The 24,379-nt window shown below is 59.6% G+C and overlaps 1 protein-coding gene across 2 annotated transcripts; it reads left to right on the top strand.

Moving 5' to 3' along the window:
- Nucleotides 1–12,539: 12,539 nt before the first annotated feature.
- On the top strand, nt 12,540–23,511 carry LOC125333118 (glycine receptor subunit alpha-4). 2 transcript variants are annotated; one of them, XM_048318772.1, is made up of 10 exons: nt 12,540–12,643; nt 15,251–15,384; nt 15,714–15,781; nt 16,472–16,695; nt 16,826–16,908; nt 17,098–17,238; nt 17,322–17,536; nt 17,774–17,923; nt 18,750–18,854; nt 21,244–23,511. In XM_048318772.1, the coding sequence occupies exons 1-10, from the start codon at nt 12,561–12,563 to the stop codon at nt 21,529–21,531; spliced, it is 1,491 nt and encodes a 496-aa protein (XP_048174729.1). In that variant the 5' UTR covers nt 12,540–12,560; the 3' UTR covers nt 21,532–23,511. The 2 variants fall into 2 exon arrangements, with proteins under 2 accessions (XP_048174729.1, XP_048174730.1); XM_048318773.1 differs by lacking the exon at nt 18,750–18,854.
- Nucleotides 23,512–24,379: the final 868 nt, after the last annotated feature.

Genomic DNA, 24,379 nt, shown 5'->3' with positions numbered 1-24,379 from the left:
CCTCCCCCGGCCCCCCCAGCACCCCTTGGCTGCCAGCTCCTGGGTGCCCGGCGGCTGCTGGGCAGAGCTGCCCAATGGCCCTGCTCAGGGCTCTGGGGGTAAAAGGCTTTTGCAAAAGTAAGAGAGCAGTCTAGGGGCAGGGGAGGGCGTTGTCCCCCTTCACTGGTGGCTCTGGGGACATCCCCCCGGCCCGCCAGGCTGTGTTTGTCCCAGCTGCCCACTGTGGCAGTGGGGGAGTCTGGCCCTATGGGACAGCAGTGGTGTCCCCCTGTCACCTCCCTGACTCCCAGCATCTGTCAGTAGGGAATAGGGGTTCCCCATCCCAGGGACCTGCTTTCAGCTTTGGGGGCTCCAAACTGGAAGCTTTCCACCTTTTGATGGGAATCCTGCAGCGACTTTCCCCAGCCCCATGACCCCCATTAGGGAGGGAATGGCATCCTGGAGGGAACACGCGTGGGTCCCCACCGCCGCAGGGCTGGAGCAGCTGGAGCCTGGTCCCTTGGGTGCCCCATGTCCCCCACAGTTCCCAGGGTGCCTGTGGTCCCCTGCAGCTGTGGAGCCAGCACAGGGCCAAGGGAGCCTGCAGAGGGCAACCGGCCCCTTCCTGGCAGGCACAGGGTGGACAAAGCCCTGCTGTGTCCCTCAATGCCCCACTTTGTGCCAGGCAGCGAGGTGGCAGGGCCTGGCTGTCCCTGGGCTTGGGGACACTGGTGGGCTGGGGAGTCTCAGGCCAGGATCAGGGTGGGCCATCCTGTGGGCCACCCTGCCTCTTCCCCACAAACCCAAAAAGCCACCCCTTGGCTTGCCCACGGGTGGGCTGGGGGGGAAATACCACTTGGGCATCTGTGCAAATGATGCCACGGCTTTGTGGTGGCCAACTGCACCCCAAATCAGTGGGACACAGCTCCTGACCCCCAGCACCTCTCCCTGCCTCAGTTTCCCACTGCAAGGCAGGATGGCAGAGAGGCTGCCTGGTGTCCTCAGCCAGGTGTGGGATGGGAAGGGACAACAGAGCAGGGGGAGCCACCACTGTGGGCAGCATCCTTGGGCACTCCCTTAGCTCCCAAGGTGGCACCCAGGTGGCGTGGCAGCAATGTCACCTGGCTATGATCTCCTCATAATGGCCATGGGAAGGTGACAGACTTGCAACAGCCCTTTGGAAATAACCGTAACCCCTCCAGCCACTGGAAACGAGCAGAGCCCTGCCTGCATCCCAGGGAAGCCCAGAGGGATCCCCAGCCACCAGGAGGAAAAAGTATTACATAAAATGTTCCCCATAAATAAAATATATAAATTGCAACGTAAGAGGAAAGGAATAAAATATGACATGGGGGAAAAACCATATCAACCCCTCTTTTTGTTTCCACAGAAGTTCCAGGCTTGCTGACTCTGCCATTTCTGAACACCCTGGAGGGAAGTGGGAGTTTTATCTCACTGAGCACAAGGTAAGCAGCTAAGAGGGACTGTGATTTCTGCACCAAGTGCAGAAATTCTGGCAAAAAAATCTTGGCTATTGGGCACTTTTTGTCAGCAGGTGTTTCCCTCCTGGGATGGAAACCCCTTGGCCCTGTCATCAGTGGCAGTAGGGACCAGCCCTCCACCTCCTGGCAGTGATCCACAGATGCTCCAGAGCAGGGCTGCAAGACAGGGAAAAGGGAGAAATCCCCTCCCTGGATTTCTAAGGCTTGAAGGAGAAGAAAATGTGCAGGAAAGTGTTTGGAGTTGCCTTTGGCTGGCCCAAGCAGCTGGGTGGGCAGCTCAGAGCCCACTCCAAACACTGCCCTGTGCCTGCACTACGGGGGCCAGAGCTCCTGGGCCACCTGTGGCCATGGGGATGCTGCAAATCCCTTACTGCATCCCTTCCCCTTTGCATTTCAGTCGGAGAGTTTGTGAGGGCCTCTGCTGCAAACCCTCAGTGCACAACCGCACACTTCAGCACGCTTGGAGCGATCCTGCAGCTCAGCCCCTTCCTGGATGAGGCCCCAGGGGAGCTGCAGGGAGCCTGCCAGGCCACATCAAAGTCCTCTCGTTGGCTTGTCCCTGCCAGAGAAAACACTGCTGCTTCCCAGGTGGGGAAGGGAGGACGCATCCCTGTTTGCCAGCCAGGAGGGGAACACGCCAGGCTGGTAAAAATAAACGTGCTTATAAATCAATATGGATCACCTTGCAATTTGTTCTGACCCTTGGGCAGTGACCAATTACATCCAAAACCACCCCCCAGGGAAATGAAGGGTCCCTCATTAATAGAGCCTGGGATTGCCACACTTTGCCCCCTGTGAGGTGTGCTGGGGGCTGGCAGGGGGGAGGCTTGGAGGGGATTTTCCTTCCCCAGCCACCCACAACCTGCGCCGAGATGCTGCAAAGGGCTGCACCAAAATGAAGTATTTGGATGGGCACACACACACATCTCTAAATATACTCCCCACGTGGAAAGGGCTCTCTGGAGTTTTTGTGGGTTTTTCTCTTCACAGCTGCAGCTCAGACTTCCCCTGGGGAGCAAACTTGGGGCTGGGGGGACAAGCAAGGGGCGTCAATGGCAAAGGGAGAGCCACACAGGCACCACTGATCCATGCCACCCCACTGCTTTAGGGCAAAGATGAAGTGAGATGGAAAGTGAGATGGAGAAGCAAGCAGGGGCATGTGGGGCAGAGGACCAAAGCATCCTCCCTGTCCCTGTCTCCACGTGCAGCCACCTCATCCACGATCACCACAGACTGTCACACTTGTCCCATCGCTCTGATGGCACAGGACAGCCTCCTGCTTGTCCTGCGCCCTCCCATCACACGCTGGGCATGCAGGCAGCCCTCCCTGGAGTGAGGCAGCAGGGGGCCAGCTGGGAGAAGGGGGTTTCCTGCAGTTTCAGGGAGGATTTGTATTCCCTGCTAATTGATTTTTTTGCTTACAGCCCCACAGGGGCGGCACTCCCTGCACTCCTCATTTTCTGCACTCCCCTGGGCACGGGGCTGGGTTTTCAAAGATGCACAGTGGCCAAAATCAGTGTGTGCTGACCCTGCAAACGCAGCCAGCCCCTCTGCTCTGCCCCCCAAAATGCAGGCACAGCCCTGGGTCCACCCGAGAGGCGCCAGCAGTGGCACGTGCAGTGCCCTTATCCATTATACATCTGCCAGCAGGAGAAATCCCAGCGTATCTTGTCACAGCTGAGAACCTTGCTGCTATTTTTAGGCACTCGCTTCCCTGGTCAGGATGAATTTCTTGTCATCTGCTGCTGATTTTAACTCTCCTCCTTCACCCACCTCCCTGCCCCGCTTCCCCCACCAGCAGGGTGAAGCCACCCCGGCCAGGGAACCCGAGCAGCAGGGATTTTCCTGCCCTGCAAAATCTCCTTTTTTCCCAGGCAGCCTCGACCAAACCGAGAGGAGATAGTGACCGTGGTGGGAAGGTTGTGGTGGCTCCAGCAGCATCTGTCCAGCTGCCTCCTCCTGGGATGCCAAGGACTCCCTCCAGAGCCAGCCCCGCTCCTGCTGCCCGGGCCTGGCTGTCCTCACTGTCCTATTTGTATTCCCGGGTTGCTGCAAGGCTGCAAAATGTGCTAATAAAAATTAAATTAAAAAAAGAAGAAGCTGGTAGAGTCTGTCAGAGGACAGGGGAGGTGTGCTGAAGGACAGACAGACAGGCCAGTGTTGCAGGATAACAGAGGAAGGGCAGGGGCTGCTCAGGAGAGGAGAGAAGAAGCTAAAACCCTTGTGAGGCTCAGCCAAGGGCTGGGCAGAGGGTGCCAGCCTTGGATGTGGGATCCAGCAGCAGTGAGACCCTGCACCCTGAGCCCCCCAGGGATGCTCTGGGGCTCTCAGGACCCTCCCCAGCAAGCAGGGGTGCAGGCAGTGCAACAAAGCCCTGCTGGATAAGCCGGGGACAGAGCCCTCCTCCCTGGCACCAGCGCTCATCTCCTGCCTGTCCCGACTTCATCTGGGACCACAGAGGCCACAGAGGCAGCCAGGAGGTGCTGGCCAGCAGGGATGGCACCGAGATGAGCTCACCTCCCACGCAGTCACCCTTTAGAGAAGACGAGCAGATGTCTGCCCTTCTGTTTTGGTGTGTCTGGCTGACGTTTCCCTCTGCAGGACCCTGACTTTTTAAACCTACCAAGTTTTTAAGTTTGGAAGATCTTGTCCAGCCTCTGCACTGTGCTTGGGCTCACTGCTGGGGGGCAGGGGTGACCACCAGCTCCCCAGCCATGCTCGGGGCAGGGTTCCTGCCATCCTGGAGGTGACACATGCAGGAGCCTCACTGCTGTCCCCACACCTTTCACGGGCCGTGTCACCCAGGTGAGTGCAGGTGTTCAGGCTGTGTTTGTGCCTGGGGCTGATCAGGGGCTCAGGCAGCTGCTGGCAGCAGAACCCAGGGTACACCCAAGAGGTGCCAGCGCTGGCGCCTGCAGTGCCCTTACCCAGGCCCAGCTGATGGGAGGGCAGCCCAGGCACTGGAAGGCTTCCTGGCTGCTCGCTGCTCCTTTTATCTGCCAAACAGCCCTGTTATTTACTGCAGAAGTAGGGGCTAATACAGTGCTACAAACAACTTTCTTATTCTGGTTTCTAATTTCCAAAAGAAATTCCCAACAAGCTTCTCGCCCAGTGCAATGAGTCCCTCAGATTAATTACAGGTTTGTGGAGAAGGTGATTTCTTTTCCCCTGGCTCCTTTTCCAGCAGATTTGCCTTTCACATCCACTGCCTTTCTCCTTGATTTTCTTCCTGCTGGAGGGTAAACAGATGCCTCACTCTGATGTTCTCTGGGCTGTTCATTACTGTCTCGCTCTGCCATTCATGGGGTCAGATTCTCGAACTGTTCTCATTTACTTTTCAGAAAATCCTGGAAGGGAAAGACAAATGTCATCCTGCCTCCTTGAAGGGGATGGTATATGAGAACAGCAAATACAGCCCAGGATCATTCTGTGTCTGTGAAGCTGGAGTGGGCTCTGAAGAGGGAGGATGCAGGAAATGCCAGCACCAGGCTCCATTCTGGGGTGTCCCCATTTATTTCTCGCTGCCCAGGGGACCCATTTTAAAAGGCTCAGGTGAATTCATGTGCTTCCAAACAGCCAAGGAGGTGTTAACTTGTCCCACACCTTCCCTGAGCCCATGGGGAGGTCCAGTGATGCTGAGGTAGGTCCTGGGTCAGTCAGAACAGCCCTTGAGCAGCGGGGGTTGTGCCTGCAGTGTTCAGTCTTGGATTCCTACACAGAGTGAGAGCCTGTCCCTGTGCTTCCCTCATGAGCCCAGGAAGATGTGTTTCATGCCTGTCCCCATGCCAGCCCCAGTCCCCACACGTGCCAGGGTGATGCCCCCCTCAGGGACCAGGGGACAGGATCTGACCCAGCCGCTCTGAGCCCTCTCCCCAGGCTGGCAGGATGCCCAGCAGGTGCCAGCAGCAGCAGGGCTCTCCTGAAGGATGAGCAAGTGGGCACTGGGAGGTGCTGGCTGGGCTGGACAGCAAAAGGACAGCAGTGACAGCCCCCAGGGTGGCATTACTGCCACAGCTCCTTGTGCCTGAGACACAGAGACCATGCTGTGGCGTTTCCTGGAGAGCAAACCCAACGGTAGGAGCAGGAGGTGGGTGTGAGAGATGCGGACATTCCCCACCTGGCACCCACTGCCTCTCCCCAGAGCTGCAGACACAGGCAGCTCTCAGAGAGTGGGCTGGGGACAGCGGCCATACAACCCTCCTGTGGTGGCCATACAACACCCCCTCCAGCTGGGAACAACTCACAGACACTGAGACACTCCTAAGGTGGTTCTGGGGACCATTTGTGGCTCCAGGCATTACCTTTCCCGAGGAGATGTCCCTGTGCAGCCTTGCCGTGCCAGCAGCTGCACAGGGAATCAGCCTCAGCCCCTGGGGACGGCGAGGTGGTGACGTGGGGACAGAGGAGATGCTTTGCCAGGATGGCACTTGCAGCAGGGACCCCAGGACAGACAGCACAGAGCCCATAGCAGTGGGAGGCGGAGGATGGGGTGGGGATGAGCCCGGGATCACAGCAGGCTCCTCATGGCACCATCCTCTGCAGCCACTGGACGAACACCACCCGGGTGGCGCTCAGCATGCTGTCCCCTCCCAGCCGTGGCTTCTCTGGCACAGTGACACCTACCAGCTCTGTGGGGTGCAGGGGCCACCGGGGCAGCTCCACACACCGACTCCCCCAGCCAAAATTCCCCCCAGAACCAGCTGCTGCCTGACCTGCTGCTGTTGTATCTGCGCAGCAGTGGGAGGATTGGCCATCGGAATGAATCCTCCATCTCCACCACAGAGGCCGTGCTGGGGATGGAGGGGAGCAGCAGGGGCACAGGGCAGGGGGCACAGGGCACAGGGATTGGTTTCTTATTCCTTCTTCCCTGCACTTGCCACCTGATGTGTAATGTTCTATTTTCTGAACTTGTCCCTCCTGGGGGTCTCCAGTTGAAGAAAAAATAAAACCAGTCCCACCCAGTGAAGTGGGGGGCAGGCAGCCTGCAGGGAATGGCACACAGCACGACCCCACGGTCTGCTCCTGGTGATCTCCTTCTGCTTCCTGCTTGGAGGCTGCTGGGGCTGAGGGTGGGAGGTCTGTGGAAGCCAGAACAGTGAACAGAGCCCATCAAACCCCAGTGCTCCTGCCGCAGGGAGAGATGTGCATCACCATGGCAACCGTGGCCGAGGATGCACAGTGCTGGGTACCCCAAATGGGGAGGAGGCTGCGGGACCACGCTGACCCTGTCCCCACTCCCCCACTGCCACCCCTTAGCCCAGCACCTGCTGAGGCATTGATTTGGCACAGCAGCTCCTCCCCTGCCATGCTCAGGCAGGGTGAAGAGCTGTGGGGGATGAGGGGAAGGCAGAGGTTAGGGCTGAGGGGTCTTGCAGTGTCAAAGTCCAGTAGATTTTCTCCAGAGTCATTGGAAATGCTGGAAGCAACCAGAGCAGGGGTCAGGCCAGCACCCTGGGGAAGCGAGGTGTCCTCTGAGGGTTTTGGAATCCATGCCAGGCTTTGCTGCTGTCCCCAAAAGTCTTGCTTGACACTTATCTAAATTAAATCTCCCTGTTCATCCTGCCGACTTGCCAAGGTCACAGGATCAGGCAGTACCATTTCTCCAGCCTTCCCTCTGTCTGCAGCTCCCTCCTTGCTTGCTCCATCTGCAAATACAACCCACAGAGTTCACCCAAAGCAGAGCACCACCAGCACCAGGAGACACAAGGTCTGCAGCCCATGGACAGAGGAAAGTTTGGACCATCCAGTCCATGTCTTCAGGCCAGGGTGGCAGTCCCTTGGTTGGACATGATGGGTGGCATGCACACAAAATAATTCCTTGAGAACCTGCCATAAAATATCAGAAATATGTCAGACAGGTGAGGATAAGCCCCTGTTGTTGAGGGGATGGTTTTGAAGAATAAGCACTGGACTCTCTTTTCTTCGACAGCTTTCAGAGCAACAGCTGAAACACCTCCCAGCCTGCAGGGAAGGTGCCCAGTGGCTCCAGGATGATCACTCAGAGGAGTGATCTGCTTGGATGGGCAGAGAGGAGCAGGGCTGAGCTGCTCCCCATGGCCAGGAGGGCACTGAAGTGGGATGGGGCTGGCCCAGCTGGATCCTGCCACGCTGGGATTGCATCCAAGCCTCAGAGAGGCTCGTCAACCCTGCCTCCTCTGGTGTCCCAAACCCACCTCCCCAGCAGCTCGGACACACAGGGACAGCTAAGTGTCCTCTCAGCCCAGTGATGTCCCCCCACAGCTGTGTGGAGGGTCTGGGGGCACATTTCCTTAGCACACGCAGCAGCCCCACAACCACAGTGATGGGCTGAGCTCCTCAGGCCTCTCTGCGGCTCGTTAGGAAAATGAGCCCTGCTGTAACATCCCACTCCCTGAGGAGCTCCCAGATGAGCCTAAGTGACCCTCTGAGATCAGCAAAGAACCCAGTGCTGGGCTGAAATACAGCTCAAAGCGCTCACTGGGGATGCTCTGTCCCCACACGGTGTTTTGGGGACTGATGGATGAGCAGCTGCATCTGGCACAGCCCTGGAGAGAGGTGCCAGGTCATCTGGAGCAAGAGAAGAGGTGACCTCTGCGCCTGGCTGCTCATGGAGCAGGAGGGGCAGCCCCATGGCTGCTGGCAGGGCCACCCCAGCCTGATGGTCCAGCTGCCCTTGGCCAGTCCCGCAGCACAGAGCGTCCCTTCACAGCCGCTGCACGCAGAGCCCACCCCCAGCACCAACATCAGGGGTATTTTTAGCCTGGAAAAGTGCCACAAAATCATAGAGCAACATTTGCTGGAGTTGGGACCAATGTCTCAGTTCACCTTGCAATCCTCTCTGGGTCACCCTGCCCAGCTTGGTGAGGCACCGGGTCCTGCTGGCACTGTCACATAAACACCAAGCCCCCACTGGGGTCCCCAGGGCCACCTGTCCCCTCCTCCCACACCACGGTGCCACCTTCCTTCAGGAGCAGCTCCAAATCCCTGCCAGCAACCCCTGACCTTCCCAGGCCACAGAAAGGGACATCCTGCCCTGTTCCTCTGGTAGCTACACCTGAACCCAGTGCCTGTTTGCCCTGCTAAGAAATGGGGGGATGTTTGGGCTTTCTGCCCATGTTCTGGTACCAGTCCCCCCCCGCAAAGCACCACTACAGTTACTCATCCCTTCGCCATTTATTGCAATGAGATGCTTTTTGCTCCTGCCAGGAAAGGAAAGCACCCACAGCCTATTATACAGCTTCTCCAGGGAAAGGCAGGGACCAGCACGACACCGGAAAAACAGTGACATTACATGACAACCCAGTGTCCAAACTGGGCTCACGCTGGGCAGCCATGGAGAGCCTCGGGCTGGCAGCAGTGCACAGCCACCCACGAGAATGTGTTTTCTCCAGCATTAATTTCACACCCCATTAAATGCCTCAAAATGTTTGCTTTGAGGGACTCTGCCTCCGTGTCCCCCCCAGGGTGGAGGGGATGTTGTCTCCCCGAGTGTAAGCACGTGGGGTTTTCCTGTTTGTGTTGCTGCTTTCCTTAGAAACAGTGATGAGACTGTGCCTGCTCGCCCTTATTTTCACTGGTCAGAGGATTAAAAAAGGGAAAGGAGAGCTGACATAGCCCTAAACTGAAGGCACAAGGAATGCTTTGCTCCCCAGGGCTCATTAAGCATTTAAGCAGTTGGTCCAGAGAAGAAGGGCACAGCAGCACTTGCATGCTGGCTGGCTGGCAGAGCCCTCTGCACACAGCAGCTCTGTTTCACATCTTGGTTTGTGCAAAAGAAAATCCCAATCCTGGGACAAAAGAGACAGGAGGATGTCCAGAGCTGGCTGGGCTGGCTGGGACCCTTGGGAGAGGGGAAGGAAGTCAGGAGAGAATTAGGAGACAGGATGGAGGTGCCTGTGATGTGGTGCTTTCTAATTACAATAAGCACAGTCTCCCAGAGCATCAGACTCGGTGCCTGATGAATTGCAGAGTTGTTATCCTGTCCTGGCCCACGTGCCAGCCCTTCACTGGGTCTGGGGCTGAAAGATGCAGAGCAAGCAATGCCCCCAAAACAGGAGCTGCCTCTAAGCTGCTACCAAGGCCTTCCCAGAGGAACTGACCCTCCAAGCTGCTGCAGGGGTGCTGAAGCAGGTTGCTCAAAGCCCACCACAAACCTGTACCCAGCTGAAGCTTCTGTCCCTCCTGATGCTTCAGGAGTCTTCCTGGCTCTAGGGCAAAGGCAAATCTCTGTGCTCACTCCAAAAGGAGAGACTGAGGATGAGTGGGAAGCAGCAGAGTGGTTTTGTGGTCCTACATGAAGAGCAAAGTGAGCTCCTTTGCCTGCTGTCCTTCCTCTCCCTCACCCCTCAACACAAATAGCACAAAGCTGGTCTTTATCCTGAAATTGAGCTTAAGCACCTGAACTTTTCCTCTGGAAAAAAGCCCAAACCTGTTTTCAAGCGTTTGAATGACTCACTCCCACCTTGTAATTGTGTTGTCTGCGAATACACTTCAGGGTTTCATTTTTCAGACAGGATTAAATCTATAGATGTGGCAATGTGGGGCTGAGCAGCAGAGAGAGGTTGGGGTACAGGGAGTGTGGACTGGCACAGCCCTTCTCCAGGCTCTGGAGCCAGGCAGATTTGAGGCAGGTGAGTCTGTGGCCTCAAAAAAGCAGTTTGATGTGAACTCAGAAATAGTGGAGGGAAAGGGAAAAAAGATACCCCACTTTTCTCCCCATCTGAGCAAACTCAGTCTCTGTTGTCTCCTATTAGCAGAGCCTGGCACTGTGACAGGGACAGCTTTGGGGCAGGGACACAGGGATCCTCCTGGGGACTGCATCAGGCTGGCAGCCACTGGATCAGAGAGTGGTCTTTGCCCTCTGCCCCCTGCCCAGTCTTGCTGCCTCTGGGGAGAGCAGCCACAGGGCAACCTGGTGGTGGGTGCCTGTCTCCATGAGCCCAATGCTGACAGCTGCCCTCTGGCTGGAATCTTGGCTGTTTACAGAAAACTCACCTCATGCTTTGATTCGAGGGACATGGGGGATAAGCCTATTCTTGTCGCTCCCAAAAATCCCCTGGTCGAGATGAGGTGCAATCCTGGGATCCCCTGGGCACTGCTGGGGCTCTGGTTGTGCAGGTCCTGCTCCATCCCCCCGACCCATCCAGCAACAAAGCAGCACTGCCTTCGCCCTCCTGATGGGATGCTCGCTGCCTTCATTTTCTCAGAGCTTATTTTCAGCACTGCTTCACTCCTCGCAGTGCTGGCTGCCTGCAGAGCTGCCAGGCAGGCAGGAGGGCTGTGGCTGCAGCAACCCCCACAGTGCTGCCCATCAGGGAGCCACATTGGCTTTAGCAGCCTCTCCAAGAGCCTTGTTAGCTCGGTACCAGCGTCCTGCTGACCACAGTATGTGCAGTCATGGCTTGTAGCTGGTTATCTCCCATGCTCATGGCCACCTGACACACTAGCCCCACAGCTGCTCTGAGCATCCTCAGGCCCCTCAGCTGATGCAGGCACACGAGGGCAGTGCCTCAGTTTCCCCAGAGAGCAGAGAGCACACACTGGCTCCCCTCCTCCCGACGGTGTCAGGTCCGCTTAGCTCGGACAGCGGCTGGAAGAGGAGCTGTCACACAGCGCGCGTTTGCTCTGCTCCCTGGGGCTCCAGATCGTGCCTTGCGCCTCCCAGCACCGTGGCCCCGTAAACATTAATGGCAACGGTAATCAGAGGAGACTTCTCCCAGCTCCTGGTGCTGAGAGAGCCGATGAGTGGGGATGAGGACTCCTGCACGCTGCCTCGAGCTAAGTGCCCGCTGGCTCCAGCCTCCAGCCCCCTCTGCCCTGCGCTGGACCAGGCACCCCAGGCTTGGCAACCACACAGCCAGCCCTCATTCACACCGCCTTCCTGCAGCAAATCCACTGGGGAGCTCTCAAAGCCCTGGGAAGCCCCTCACTCGCCCTGGGGAGAGCAGGCACAAAGGCACCGTGCTCTCCTCCTCCGCTGAGATCTTCCTCTGTGGACCCCTGAAGCAATGGCTTTGTACAGCACTCCCAGCCATTATCAGACTGCAATTAATATAAATAAACGAGATGAGCCAGCCACAGTAGAGTGAACAGAAACCTGATTGACGTATCTGCCAGGAATCATTTATTCTGCACTTTTATCTTTTTTTAATACTATTTACTTCATTGCAAATTAATCACAGATTGCCTTGGACCAGAGGCGACTCTGCGGCTTGGCCGGGTGGCCCCAGGGGACAGAGCAGAGGCAGCCGAGCAGCCCGAGTCCCAGCCCTGCCTCTGGTTAACAAGGCAGCTCCCCTCCCTCTGCCTTGGTTTCCCTCTCCCTGGCAGCCGCTGCAGCTCCCGCATCACGCAGACATGACTGTCCATCTCGTGTTCTCCAAGGAGCTCACCCAGGACCGTCTTGTCCATCCGCTGAGCCTCTGGGAAAGGCAAGCGCAGGGGTCCCGGCAGGAGGGCTGAGCCCCCCGGCCCTGAGCAGCGGCCCCAAGGCCAGGCAGAAGGATTTAGGAGCCCGGTTTTCCCCAGCCGCTCCCCCCCCATCCGACGGGCAGTTCCTCTGGGACATCCCTCAGCCCCTGCACAGCCCTCGCTCCCCGCACGTCCTCTGATCCCAGTACGCTTCTCGTCCTCCGAGCATCCCTTGCACAGCCATCAGCGCTGCCACATTCCTAAGCCCCGGCGCATCCCTCGACCCCACCAGCCCCGACCCCGCTGCGCCCCGGGACCCTCCCAAGCCCCGCAGGAGCCCCTCCCTCCCCGCGCCCGGGGGACGGGGGCTCCGGGACAGCCCCGGCTGGGCGGCAGAGGGCCCCGAGGGGACGGGGAGGAGGCGGGCACGGGGCCGGGAGCCCCCCACCGCCGCGCCCGCCTCCTCCCCGCCGCGGCGGGCGAAGCTCCGCCCGGCTCCCGGGGCCCGCAGCCGGCCGGCGCCCACCCCGCAGCGGGCGCCCGGACTATGAGGAGCGGGACCGGGCGGGGGGCGGCGGCAGCGGCGGCGGCAGCGGCCCCGGTGCGGCGGGAGCGGGAGCGGGGACGCCGCCGCCGCCGGCCGGGTCATGCCCGTGCGCCCGGGGCGGCGGGGCTGCGGGCTGCGGCGGGATGGGCGCGCTCCGGGCCGGTGCCCTCGCCTTCCTCCTCCTCCTCCTCCTCGGCTGCCTCCTGCCCCGGCGCGGCCCGCTCAGGTGAGCGCACGGCGCGGGTGCTCGGTGCTGCGCGGGGCTGCGGGACCGCTGCTCGCCGAGCCGCTCCCCGGCACCCCGACCCCATCCCCCGGCAGCCGCGGTTCCCCTCCGGCACCCGGGTATCACCCCCTCTCGGAGACAGATCTCTCCTGCGCGACCTGGGCATCCCCTTTCAGACCCGGACGAGTCCCGGAACCCTTACCCCGACCCCCGATCCGGACCTGTCTCCGGGGCCTGATGCCCCAGACAGAACGCTCCTGGCTCCTATCTGGACCTCCCCGCAAATCTGGCCTCGCTCCCCATTCCCCAGGACCCTGGCCCAGCACCCCGGGGGACCCACCAGACCTTCCCCCTCCGTTCCCCCACCGCACACAGCCAGACCCTGCCGGTCCCCAGCAGTCCCTGAGGGTTTCCCTGGCCCGGGGCCAGCGGGAGAGTCTCGCCACCATGGGAGAAAGGGCGAGCTGAGCCAGGTGATAGCCCAGGCAGCTCCTTCTCCGGTGCTGCAAAGCCCCTGAGATGTCCAGATCCTTTCCTGGCTCATAGTGTTTGGGAGAGGAGAGCTCAGGACAGTCCCTGACCCAGACCCTGGGACACTCGGGACAGTGGGTGGGTGCCTCAGGTCCCATGGGTGCAGAAACAACTCTTGGCCCACTTGGGTGGAAAATCTAAAGCCCCCAGGTCCCTTTTTCCATCTCTGCCCACCTTGGGTGCTGTCTGGGACAAGGTGGGATGCAGGGGAGAGCGGGCCAGGAAGGGAGGGGTTGGGGGGCTGCAGGACTCCTGGGCTGAGCCTGCTCCCAGTCCCCCTCCCACCACTCGGCCAGCATGGCTGGAGCAGCATGGGGGGATCTACAACATTTATGGCAGGGAGGGGTAAAATAGAATTTTACTTCCCGTGCAGAACCTGCTTGTTTCAGGGCAGCGTTTTTAGGCAGACATCAGCATTTTCCAGCCCTACCATCCACTCGCTCCATAGAGGTGCTGAGCTCCAGGGCCCTGCAGTGCCCAGCCCAGGGTCGGGGCAGAGGCTCCAGGGCAGGCAGTGCCTGAAGTGGGGAGCTGCAGGCAGGGGCTGTGCCCCAAGACTGTGTTCCAGCACGGCCCTGCCAGGGATGCCATGGGAAGTGGCTGCACTCTGGGCATTTTGGCATCCCCCACGCAGGTCTGAGCATCAGCGGGGCTGCAGATGTGCTGTGGCTCAGCCAGTTATCTGAGCCTCTTCAAGGAGCTACCTGCCAAGGGAGCTCGGGAGCCTCCCTCCCACGTGCTCCAGGGGAGAACCCTCAGTGTCCAGCTGAGGAGGACATGGTGCACAGCTATGTGGCAGGCAGAAGCCTCGCTTAACTCCTTGTCAGCCTGGCCTCTTTGAGCCCTCCTCCCAAAGGCACCACACCTTGCTCGTGCAGCTCCTGGTGGGGAATTTCTCCCAGCCTTTTACTCTTGGTCAGGATGAGTCTCAGGTACTCTCTGCTGCCATTCTCCAATTAAAGGAAATTGAGAACATTTTGGGATGGCTATTGTGGCCATTTCTAGCTGGCAAGGATGCACATAAGCCCCTCTAGGATGAATTTCCCCCTCTTGAAAAGAGGTACGAACAAGGCGTATTGGTAGGAACAATGAGGTAGGAAGAAGGACCACAGGGCTCCCAGCATCATCCTCTTCTTGCAGTGATAGGGTTGTAGTTCCAAGCAGGAGTAAGATCCACCTGGACATAGACCTGGTGGAGTTAGAAGGCAGCATGCAGCAGCACCAGCAGCATGCTCAAAGCTCTTTTTGTGTCCAGAGATCCCTGGCTAATTCCTCTCCATCACAGCCACATGCCTGGCAATGTGGTGAGTGAACATCTCTCCCATTGTTCCTTGAAATTATCATTATAGACTGATGGGAGGAGAGAAACCGGCTAGCTAAGATGCATTCACAAAAATATCCCCTCCAGCGTCAGCTTAAATAAATCTCCATCATCATTCAGAGAGCTGTGTGGGAGAGCTCAGCACCATGGCTGGTGTGGAGGTGGGCTTTGCTGCTCCTCTCCTGCCACATCTCCTTGGCCCGTGGCAAGGTGTCAGAACCCAGCTGTGCTCTGGACACCTCCTCACTCAGGCAGGGCTGTTGTGTCCCCCAGCCCCCCCAAGCCATGAGTCCATGACAGGCAGAGTGTGATTGTTTGCTCAGCAGCTCAAGCTGGAGCTGTAGGTGGAACCTGAGAGGAAGCCTCCCTGCTTTCCCCCTCCAGCACTGGCACAGAGCCTGGCATGGAGCACAAGGCATGGCCTGCTGTGCCCTGTCACCACCACAGCCCTGGAGCCAGGAGGCACTGGCCCCCAACCCCATGCCAAGGGATGTGGTGGGCAGGGGCTTTGCTGAAGCAGGGACAGGCAAAATGTGGGCATGTGACACTCGGGCTGTGGCAGGTGAGGGGAAAAGCCACCAGGATCCCAGCAGAAGGAAGGGATCCCCCCAACATGCTGGCAGGGCACTGGAGTGGACGCAGCGCAGGCACAGCCGCCTGCCTTGGCAGCTGTCTGTCCCCACGGGGTGCCAAAATGTGCCTGCAGACCCCTGGTGCCAGCAGGCAGCAGCTAACCCGTCTCCCCTGCCCCGCAGGCTGGTCTCAGGGCGGGAGGAGATTAAAGCTGCTTCCCGAAGCTCACCCCAGCCCATGTCACCCTCTGATTTCCTGGACAAGCTTATGGGACGAACCTCAGGGTACGATGCCCGCATCCGACCCAACTTCAAAGGTAAGAGGGAAGACGTGAGGGTTCCAAACCCGGCAGATCCACGCTTATGGCTGCCCAAACCCAGGGGCTTTGGGGCAGGACCCTGACCCACATCCCTCCATCCCAACATCCTCCCCAGAGTCCTGGCTGCTTCTGCCAGCACTGTGTGCTCGCTTTGCCTGACGGCGTGGGTGGCTGCAGGGGGTGCTGGGGTTCACCCCCACACCCCAGGGGTGGCAGGGGACGCCTGTGTGTGTTCAGCGTGCCGGAGTCGGTGTCCCCGCGTGTGCCAGCGGAGCGCACGTGTCTCAGCAGCCGGCGGCAAGAGGAGGCTTCCCGCTGTTTTCCAGGTCCACCTGTCAACGTGACGTGCAACATCTTCATCAACAGCTTCGGCTCCGTCACCGAGACCACCATGGTGAGGGTTTTGCCGGCGCGATGGGCTCTCCTCTCCCAGAGCCTCGGGGCTGGCAGTGGCTGTGCCACGGAGCGTGTGGGTCCCAGTGCCCACGGCTGTGCTCACAGGGGCTCCTGTGACCCCTTCTCTGGATCCATCCCTGGCACCACGGTGGGGACATGCAGAGCCATACCATATGGCTGTGACTTTTCTGAGGTCAGCTAACACAAGCTTGGCTGTGTAGGTCACATTCCCTGTGCCTGAGCTGGAAGAAAGAACCCCAAAGGGTCACAGTGGGGCAGCTGAATGTAGCCCCCTGCCATCCTGAACCTCCTTGGGTGCATGAGGAACACCTCTGAGGAAGTCCCAGGGCTAAAAATGTCCTATTTGTGCAAAGCCTTAATACTATCGACAGGCACACAGAGCCATGTGCAGACTGCTGCAGGCAGCAGTTACTGGTCTTCTCCTCCTCCTCCTTCTCTCAGCTGCTGTGGCCTTGGCTTTTTAATTTCCCCTGGCTGCCAAGAGCATGGAAAGGCTCCTGAGCTGCCCCAGCTCCGTGCTTTTTTAGTGACAGGCACACAGCAACAGCAGGGCTGAGCTTCAAGAGAGGGAGCCCCTTCCAACGCCTCCTCCATCCCTTCCTCCTCCTCCTCCTCCTTCCTGGGTGCCACAGGGTGCTTGCAGCTGACACCGTGTCCCCTGTCCCAGGACTACCGGGTGAACGTGTTCCTGCGGCAGCAGTGGAACGACCCCCGCCTGGCTTACCGGGAGTACCCCGACGACTCCCTCGACCTCGACCCCTCCATGCTCGACTCCATCTGGAAGCCAGACTTGTTCTTTGCCAATGAGAAAGGGGCCAATTTCCATGAGGTCACCACCGACAACAAGCTCCTGCGCATCTTCAAGAATGGCAATGTGCTCTACAGCATTAGGTAGAACCTCTTCCTCTGGTGCAGTGCCTGAGTGGGGAGGCAAAGTTTTGCTCTTGTCTTCCGTGGGGCAAATTTTCCCCACTGACTGCCCCAGCCCCAACAACTCTCTCCTTTCCTCTGCCTCCTCCAGGCTGACACTGATCCTGTCCTGCCCCATGGACCTCAAGAACTTCCCCATGGACATCCAGACATGCACCATGCAGCTGGAGAGTTGTGAGTACCTCAAGGGGTTCAAGCTGTGCTTCATTTCCCTCTTCCCATCCCATCCCCTCCCATTCCATGCCATCCCAAAAGCTGGCAGCTCACTTTTTCTGAGGGACATAAGCAGGAAAAAGCAGTTGTTCAGGGTGGGGTTGAACAGGGTACGTGTCACCATCCCATGGCTCTCTACATCCCCTCCAGTTGGCTACACTATGAACGACCTCATCTTCGAGTGGCTGGAGGAGCAGGAGGCCGTGCAGGTGGCAGAGGGCTTGACACTCCCACAGTTCATCCTCAGGGATGAGAAGGACCTGGGCTATTGCACCAAGTACTACAACACAGGTGAGCACCCCAGGGACCTGCTGCCACCCCCTCACCATGGCCCAGGGGTCCCTCTCGCCCATCAGGGCCGTCTTTCCCTACAGGCAAGTTCACCTGCATCGAGGTGAAGTTCCACCTGGAGAGGCAGATGGGTTACTACCTGATCCAGATGTACATCCCCAGCCTACTCATTGTCATCCTCTCCTGGGTCTCCTTTTGGATCAACATGGATGCGGCACCAGCCCGGGTGGGCTTGGGCATCACCACAGTGCTCACCATGACCACGCAGAGCGCCGGCTCCCGGGCCTCCCTGCCCAAGGTCAGTGCTGGCTCCATGCTGGGCTCCCCCGCTGCAGTGCCCCAGGGGCAGCCTTTCCCTGGGAATGGCTTGGCTTTGGAGCCTCATCAGCTGGGGCACCTCATGTGCTGAGGGGAAACATTGGCTGCTCTGGCCTGTGTGCCCAGGCTGAGAGGGCTCCTGTGCTTCTTGGCAGTGAGGGGGGGGACGAGCAAGGTGGGGGGCAGTGGGTCCCTGAGCCCCCCCTCACCCCGGCAGGTGTCCTACGTGAAGGCCATTGACATCTGGATGGCCGTGTGCCTGCTCTTCGTCTTTGCCGCCTTGCTGGAGTACGCAGCCGTCAACTTTGTCTCCCGCCAGCACAAGGAGTTCATGCGTCTGCGCCGCCGCCAGCGACGGCAGAGGATGGTGAGTACCCCCCTCTCTCACGACATCTGCCCATCTCAGCCCCTGAGGGGACACCCCAGGGCTGCAGGGCCAGATTCTGAGCAGCCCCCAGGGCAGGGCTGCGTTCCATTGCCCCAGATGGCTCCACCGACACCCCGGGGACCCACGGGCACTGCAGCACAGTGCACAGCACCCATGGGTGCTCCAGACCCTGCTTAGGGTGCTGTCCTTCTCCTGCTGGGACATCCTCAGCCTCTGCTTCCTCTAAAAATGCAGAAAAATAAACAGTGAGGATGGGGGGAAACCAGCCTTTCCCCTTACCTACAGCCCCAAACCTGGGCTCCTTGCTGTGCCGTAGCGGTGATGGGGACTCACTGCTGTGTGGGGGACCTGGTGGCACCCAGGGACAGGTTTCGGCTGCAGATGGGAGCACAGCAGGATCTGGAGAGGCAGGATCCCTCACTCATGGAAATACTCCTCCCCTCTGTCAGCCCATCAACACAGGCATCAGGCCTTCAAGAAGCTTGGGGTAGGCATGTGGCTGCCCCACTCTCATTTTCTTGCTATAAACACACCATGAGGCACCAGATCACAGAAGACACGAGTACACAAGTACACACACATATACACTACACAGGTTCCATGCAACCAAATCCCTTTGGCACACACTGAAGACAGATCCCAGTGCCAGGCCACACTGCGGGGGGCTTTTTCCCCCCAACTCAGGGCCCCCATCTCCCCACCATCCCCATCCTGGCACCCAGAGCCGCTGCCCCGGGGCCGGGGTAGAGCCCTCGGTCACCCGCTGTCCTGTTTCTGTTTGGTGCACACTGCTGGATGCCAAAAGGGCCTGAGCAGCGGGACGGCCAGCCTGGAGTCCCTGCGGCAGCTGAGCAGCCGGCACAGCAGCGAGCACACCTACGCGACGCTCTCGCAGCTCTCCAGCTCCCGGGTAAAGCACGACCCTCCGGCAGCCCCCCGTGCTTCCCCAGCCAGCCTCACCCTCCCCTCCCCAAAATGAGTCCCCAGGAGCTGGCCCTGGGGGGCCAGCGAGGGCCTGTGGAAGAAGCAGGCCAGTGATTTGCACAGAAGATGTGCCCGTAGGATGGAGCTGCCAATTCCTGGGCTCAAAAGTTTTGAGAGAGGGATGGGAACGGAGCAGATTTCCCTGTAGACACCCCCACTCCATGCCTTGGGTTCCCTCTCGTAAAGCAGCACCAGCACGGTCCCCTCTGCTGAGGGCGAGTGATGCTGAGGCTCACTGATGGCTGCTCCTGGGCTGCTGCCCAGCTCCCCAGGCTGTGCCCATGCCTCTGACAGGGCGAGGGCTCTGCCTCCCTGCAGGCAGGGCCGAGGCACTCCCAGCTGCCTGCAGTCACTCCAGCACGGGCAGCTGCTCAGGGCACTTTGAGGCATAGGGAGAAGTATGGGGCAGGCCAAGCTCTCAGTATGTTGGGAAGATGCAGGGGGTCGACCACAGCTCCAGGGAGGAGATCAGGCCTGGTCACCCTCACCTCCTCTACACCATCATCAGCCCTTGGATGCCAGGAGAGGCATCTTTGCTCCCTGCCTTTCACAGATCCTCGACATCAGCACCCACCCAGCCATGGCAGGGAGGGGGAGGCTCTGTCTAACCCAAGGACCATCTGCTGGCTTAGAACAGACCAAAGTGCAGCTGCCTTGAGGTGAAGGCATCAGAGCCACCCCAGGGTGCTGCTGGCACAGCACTGGATGCAGCCAGGAGCACCCTGGGGTGCTGCTCAGCCAGAGACTGGAGCGGAGCCCTGCTACACGCAGCTCCTGTGCCTGACAAAGCAAAGCCCAGGTTTCACAGCCTGAAGGCAAATCCCTCCCACAGACTGCCTAAATCTAGGCTCAGGAACAGGCTGGGCTGCTGGCTTCCCGGGCTGGCGGAGTAGCTGCTCGTCCCCAGGGCACACAGAGCACCCCAGCTCCCCCCATCCAGGGTGGCTGCAGGCACTCAGCCTGAGGCAGGGAAATAAAACTCTACTCAAATGAGAACTCAGCTCAGCAATTTGAGCCACTGCTGCTCTTCCCACTGGAAAATCTTGCTTAGCCTGTGGATTGCTGAGTTAAATAAAGATGCCTGGGTACAAACTCTCTGCATGAGAGCCCCCGTGCCAGCTGAGCACCTGCAGGGACTGACCTCAGCGAGCAGCCTCTGTGTCCTGGAGGGCAGTGCCAGCCAGAGATGGTGTTTGGGATCCCAAACAGCACCCAGACACAAAGTGAGGCACTGGCCTGCAGCAGGCCCTGGAAGAAGGCACCCACCGCAGCCAGATACAGCACCAGCAAAGGCAGAGGGCAGATGAGCCACAGAGACCAAATGAGTCTGGGGGCTCAGCAAAAAGCTAGATGTGCAGCCTGTGCTTGCACATGCCCATCCCTCATCAAATCTTTGCACACATAACCCTCTCCAAGGCTAAAAGAGCAGGACAAGGCGAGTGGCTAACAGTGCACAGCTGCTGGTAGGGAGGAGTGCAGGCAGTGCTGGCCGGCCCCTGAGACACCCAATCAGTGCCCTGAACAATGGCCATGGGCTGTGATCAGAGACTCTCACGGCAGTTTTGTAGCCTTGATCATGAACATGCAACTCCATGGGCGCATTGCCCTCTCTGCAGCCCTCTGCCAGCATGGGGAGAGAGAGGGTGAGCAAGAGCAGAGAGACCAGCAAGGAGTCCAGCTCTCTCAGCTTCCCTCGTCTGCTGCACCAGGCATCCTCTGCCAAGCAGGCATGGGGAGAAAGAAGGGCCTGGGTTCTTGGAGGGACTGGGGTGCCCTGCAAGCCCTGGTGGTAGCCAAGTTCCTGCACCCCTGCCCAGCTCTGCCCCAGCGAGCTGCCCGTCCCCTCCTATTCACCATGGCAGTCACACTTCCACCCCGCAGCAAACACAGCTGTCACAGCAGTGCCTGCACGCCTCAGCTCCCTGCACCAATGCACCCTGCACCCCCATGTGCCCCTTTCCACCAGTTCACCTCCCATCCCGCTGGCTGCCAGAGTCAGGCTTCCCAAGCCCCCGAGCCGGAGCCGGGAGGAAGCTGGGGGGATGCGTGTCAGGCTGCCAGGGCCGGGTTGCCTTTGGATGCACCCTAAAACACATGCTGGATGAGAAGGCAGGGGCTCAGTGCTCACCCTGTACCCTGTGCACAGCACTGCCAGCCCCGTGCTCCCGCCTGCACGGTTGGGGCTCTCTGACAAAGCGCCCAGCCTCGCACCAGGCACTCGTCACCAGCACCACGGCGTGTGCAGGACGCGCAGCCTCAGCCCTGCAGCACCAGCACCCGCGGGTGCCCTGGCTGACGGCTTTTCCCTTCGCCAGGAGGAAGAGCTCAGCCGCGAGAGCCGCTTCTACCTGCGAGGCTACGGGCTGGGCCACTGCCTGCAGCCAAAGGAAGGGGCTGGGGAGGGCCCCGGCGTGTACAGCCCCCCGCCAGGCAGCGCGGTGCTGCGGGAAGGGGACAGCCTCTGCAGGCGCTACATCGACCGCGCCAAGCGCATCGACACCATCTCCCGAGCCGTCTTCCCCTTCACCTTCCTGGTCTTCAATATCTTCTACTGGGTCGTTTACAAAGTGCTGCGCTCGGAGGACATCCACTTGGTGCCCTGAGGCCGGGAAAGTACGACTGCGTCTTGGTGTGACCCCCACAGTGTGCCCAGGTGCCACAAGCTCAGCCAGAACTGCATTTCCCTCTGTCTCTCTGAGCGGTGGCACAGCTGGGCTGGGGCTCAGAGCCTGGACATGTGGCAGCCCCTATGCCCCACTGGATCCAAGGGCACAAAGTGGGGGGATCAGCAATCCCCATGGTCAGCTGGAGAGAGGGACCCCTCCTGCTTCCTGCATGGTGTCACCCCCAGGTACCCCGGGATGCTGTGCTGTCAGGGCACAGGGAAACAACCACTCCCCAGGAATGCTGTGTGGCTGGGGGAAGCCCTGGGTATCCAGGAGAGCCCCAGGTTCTTTGGCACAGCCAGTGGCCAGAAAACATCATCTTCCAGAAAAACACCCTCCACCTCTCCACACCTACCATGTTAGGCTGCTGCTTCTCCAGCCTGCACCACTGAGCTGTGGGCCCCGAGCAGCCAGGGAAGAGGCTGCAATCCTCTCCTCTGGCCTGGAGCTTGGCTGCAGGAAAGAGCAGGCAGCACCCCTGCCTGCACCTGGACTGTACAGGGTTCTCGCTATGGCCCCATAGCCCCCTGCCCAGCAATGGACAGGGCCCCTCCAGCCCCAGCCAGCTCCAACGCACAGCAAAGCAGCAGATCAGGGATGCTGCCCTCCCTGCAGAGCTCAGAACTGCCCGTGGTGCCCAGGGCTGCAGGCAGGGCTGTGGCAGGGACACTGGGCAGGAGGCTCTGTTTGCTCCAAGGAACGGCAGCCCTGAGGCAGGCAGCAGGCAAGCTCGGTCCTACTGAAGGGGCACAGATGGCCATTGCAGTTGCAGACGGGAGTCACTTGGCACTGGGGAGATGGCACTGCTTTATCCGCAGGGTAAGGCCCACAGCCCATCTTCCAAGGGAGATGTTTTGGGATGAAAGCAGTGGGGAAAGCTTGGCCAATCCTTTCGGAGAAGCAGAGTGAGTGGTGGCATCCCCAGACTGCTGTGTTCCTGCAGTACTATGGTGCCAGAAGAGAGATGGAGGTGAAAACTACCCCATTCCCCAGCCCAGCACCTGGGTGCAGCATCCCCTGGGCAGGTTTATCCCTAATAATCCTCCACTGGAGAGGAGAGCAACTGGAACCTCAACAAGACAAGCTCAGCAAGGCTTCCAGCCCTCCAGACCTGGATACCCTCCATGCTTTGCAGGAAATAAAAGCAGCAGGTGATGTTTAAGTCCTACAGAGAGGAGTGTGGTGATGCTCTCCTTTCCCTCTGCCCACAGTCAGCCTGGAGGAAGTTGCAGCCCAGCAGGCCCCATGGCCATGGGCGCAGGAGAGGGCCCAGAGTCTTCCAGGCAGAGGGCATGGAAATAGGATTGACCCCTTCCCTTGAAGGCTGTGGTGCCCCCATGACACAGCGAGTGCTCCAGTGACCCACCTGCCATGGCAGAACGGACGCTGCAGGGCAGGGGGACATGGGCAGGAGGCCAGCACTGCCTTCTGATACTAGACCCAGGCAGAAACCCCTGCTGTGATCCCTGGCCTGGCTCCTCAGGCACCCCTCATCACCCTGTTCCTTGTAGGACTGACTGGCAGCATCGTCCAGCCCCTCTCAGCCCCCCGAGCCCCACAGAGTGCTCAGCCACGTGCACCCATTTCACAGATGGGGCAAGCGGAGAACTGGCCCTAGGCCAGCCCCTGAGGGGACAGGCTGAGCCAGCTCCATCCCACTGCCAGCACTGTGCATGCCTCCCCCGCTGTGGGGTTCCCCATGGGGCCCCACCGTGTGTCCAGGCCAGACTTGCTTTTGGGGAGGCCCCATTTGGAAGCACCCTCGGCTCCCCCAGCACCCGAGGCAGGGCCAGAGCAGGAGGTACCAATGTTGGAGCAGCACCCACAGGCACTGGGTGGCCATGCCAACCTCCAGCAGTGGTGGGTTTTTAAACAGCATCGATCTTCCTACGCAAATAAAGCTTTCTGGGATTTTCAGTGGTGTGTGCTGCGGATTTGTCTCTGCCAAGAACACTGCAGCCAGCTCCCACTCACAGTGTGGGGAGGGGACAAGGGCACAACCGCCCTGCAGGAACAGGAGCCCTGACCCACCATTATACCCAGATTATCATTACCTCTCCATGAACGGTTTTTCTGACATAATTGATGACTGTCACATTTAACTCCCACGTGGGAGATGCCAGGAGGGCTGGGCAGGAGCCCCCTGCAAGCCCTCAGCCCCCTGCAAACCTCATCACTTTCTCTCCCCACCCAGCTCTGTGGGGTGCTCCCCACAGTCACCCCAGCCCCTTTCCACCCATCCAGGCTTGGCCAGGGGACAGGACCCAAGATGAGGAGGAGGTGGGGCCGGGGGGGTTCCAGCTCTGCAGTGGAGCTCAGACACCCGAGCATGTGCAGCACCCCAAGTGCAAACCTCCCTGCGTGGCCCCTCGGCCCCTTCACTCTGGCTCGCTGGGCAGGAGCCAACCTTACAGAGCTGCCAGCTGTCCTGGGGGGCTTATGCCAGCCCTGCAGTGCCACCCGGGGCCGGGGCTTTTGTCCCCAGCTGGTGCAGGGGCGGGCAGAGCCTGCAGCTGAGGGCTGAGTGCCCAAGCAAACATCAATCTCCCTCTGTGCTCCCGGCCAAGTTTCACAGACCAGCTCTGTTGGTACCGCGCAGCCCCATCGCCCGCCCGGCCCCACCGAGGGCCTTCTGAGGCAGGGAGGAGAGAAAGCAAGCTGCACCCACGCCCGTTTGGTGGTGGGGTTGTTCTTTAGATGGGACAAACGAAGCTTCCCCAGGGTCTTGCTGCTGTCCCCACCCCAAACCGAGAGAGGATGCAGCCAAGGGGAGAGCTGTGAGGTA

Source organism: Corvus hawaiiensis, chromosome 14, assembly GCF_020740725.1.
Source record: "Corvus hawaiiensis isolate bCorHaw1 chromosome 14, bCorHaw1.pri.cur, whole genome shotgun sequence".
In the NCBI taxonomy this organism is placed as follows: domain Eukaryota; kingdom Metazoa; phylum Chordata; class Aves; order Passeriformes; family Corvidae; genus Corvus; species Corvus hawaiiensis.
The sequence above is the reverse complement of the archived record's forward strand: the minus strand, read 5'-3'. Positions and strand labels throughout refer to the sequence as shown.

Coding starts and splice junctions, on each gene's coding strand:
- LOC125333118 (XM_048318772.1), top strand. CDS start 12,561: ATGGGCGCGCTCCGGGCCGGTGCCCTCGCCTTCCTCCTCCTCCTCCTC. Junction 16,909..17,097: donor CACCATGCAGCTGGAGAGTT/GTGAGTACCTCA, acceptor CATCCCCTCCAG/TTGGCTACACTATGAACGAC. Junction 17,239..17,321: donor CACCAAGTACTACAACACAG/GTGAGCACCCCA, acceptor CTTTCCCTACAG/GCAAGTTCACCTGCATCGAG.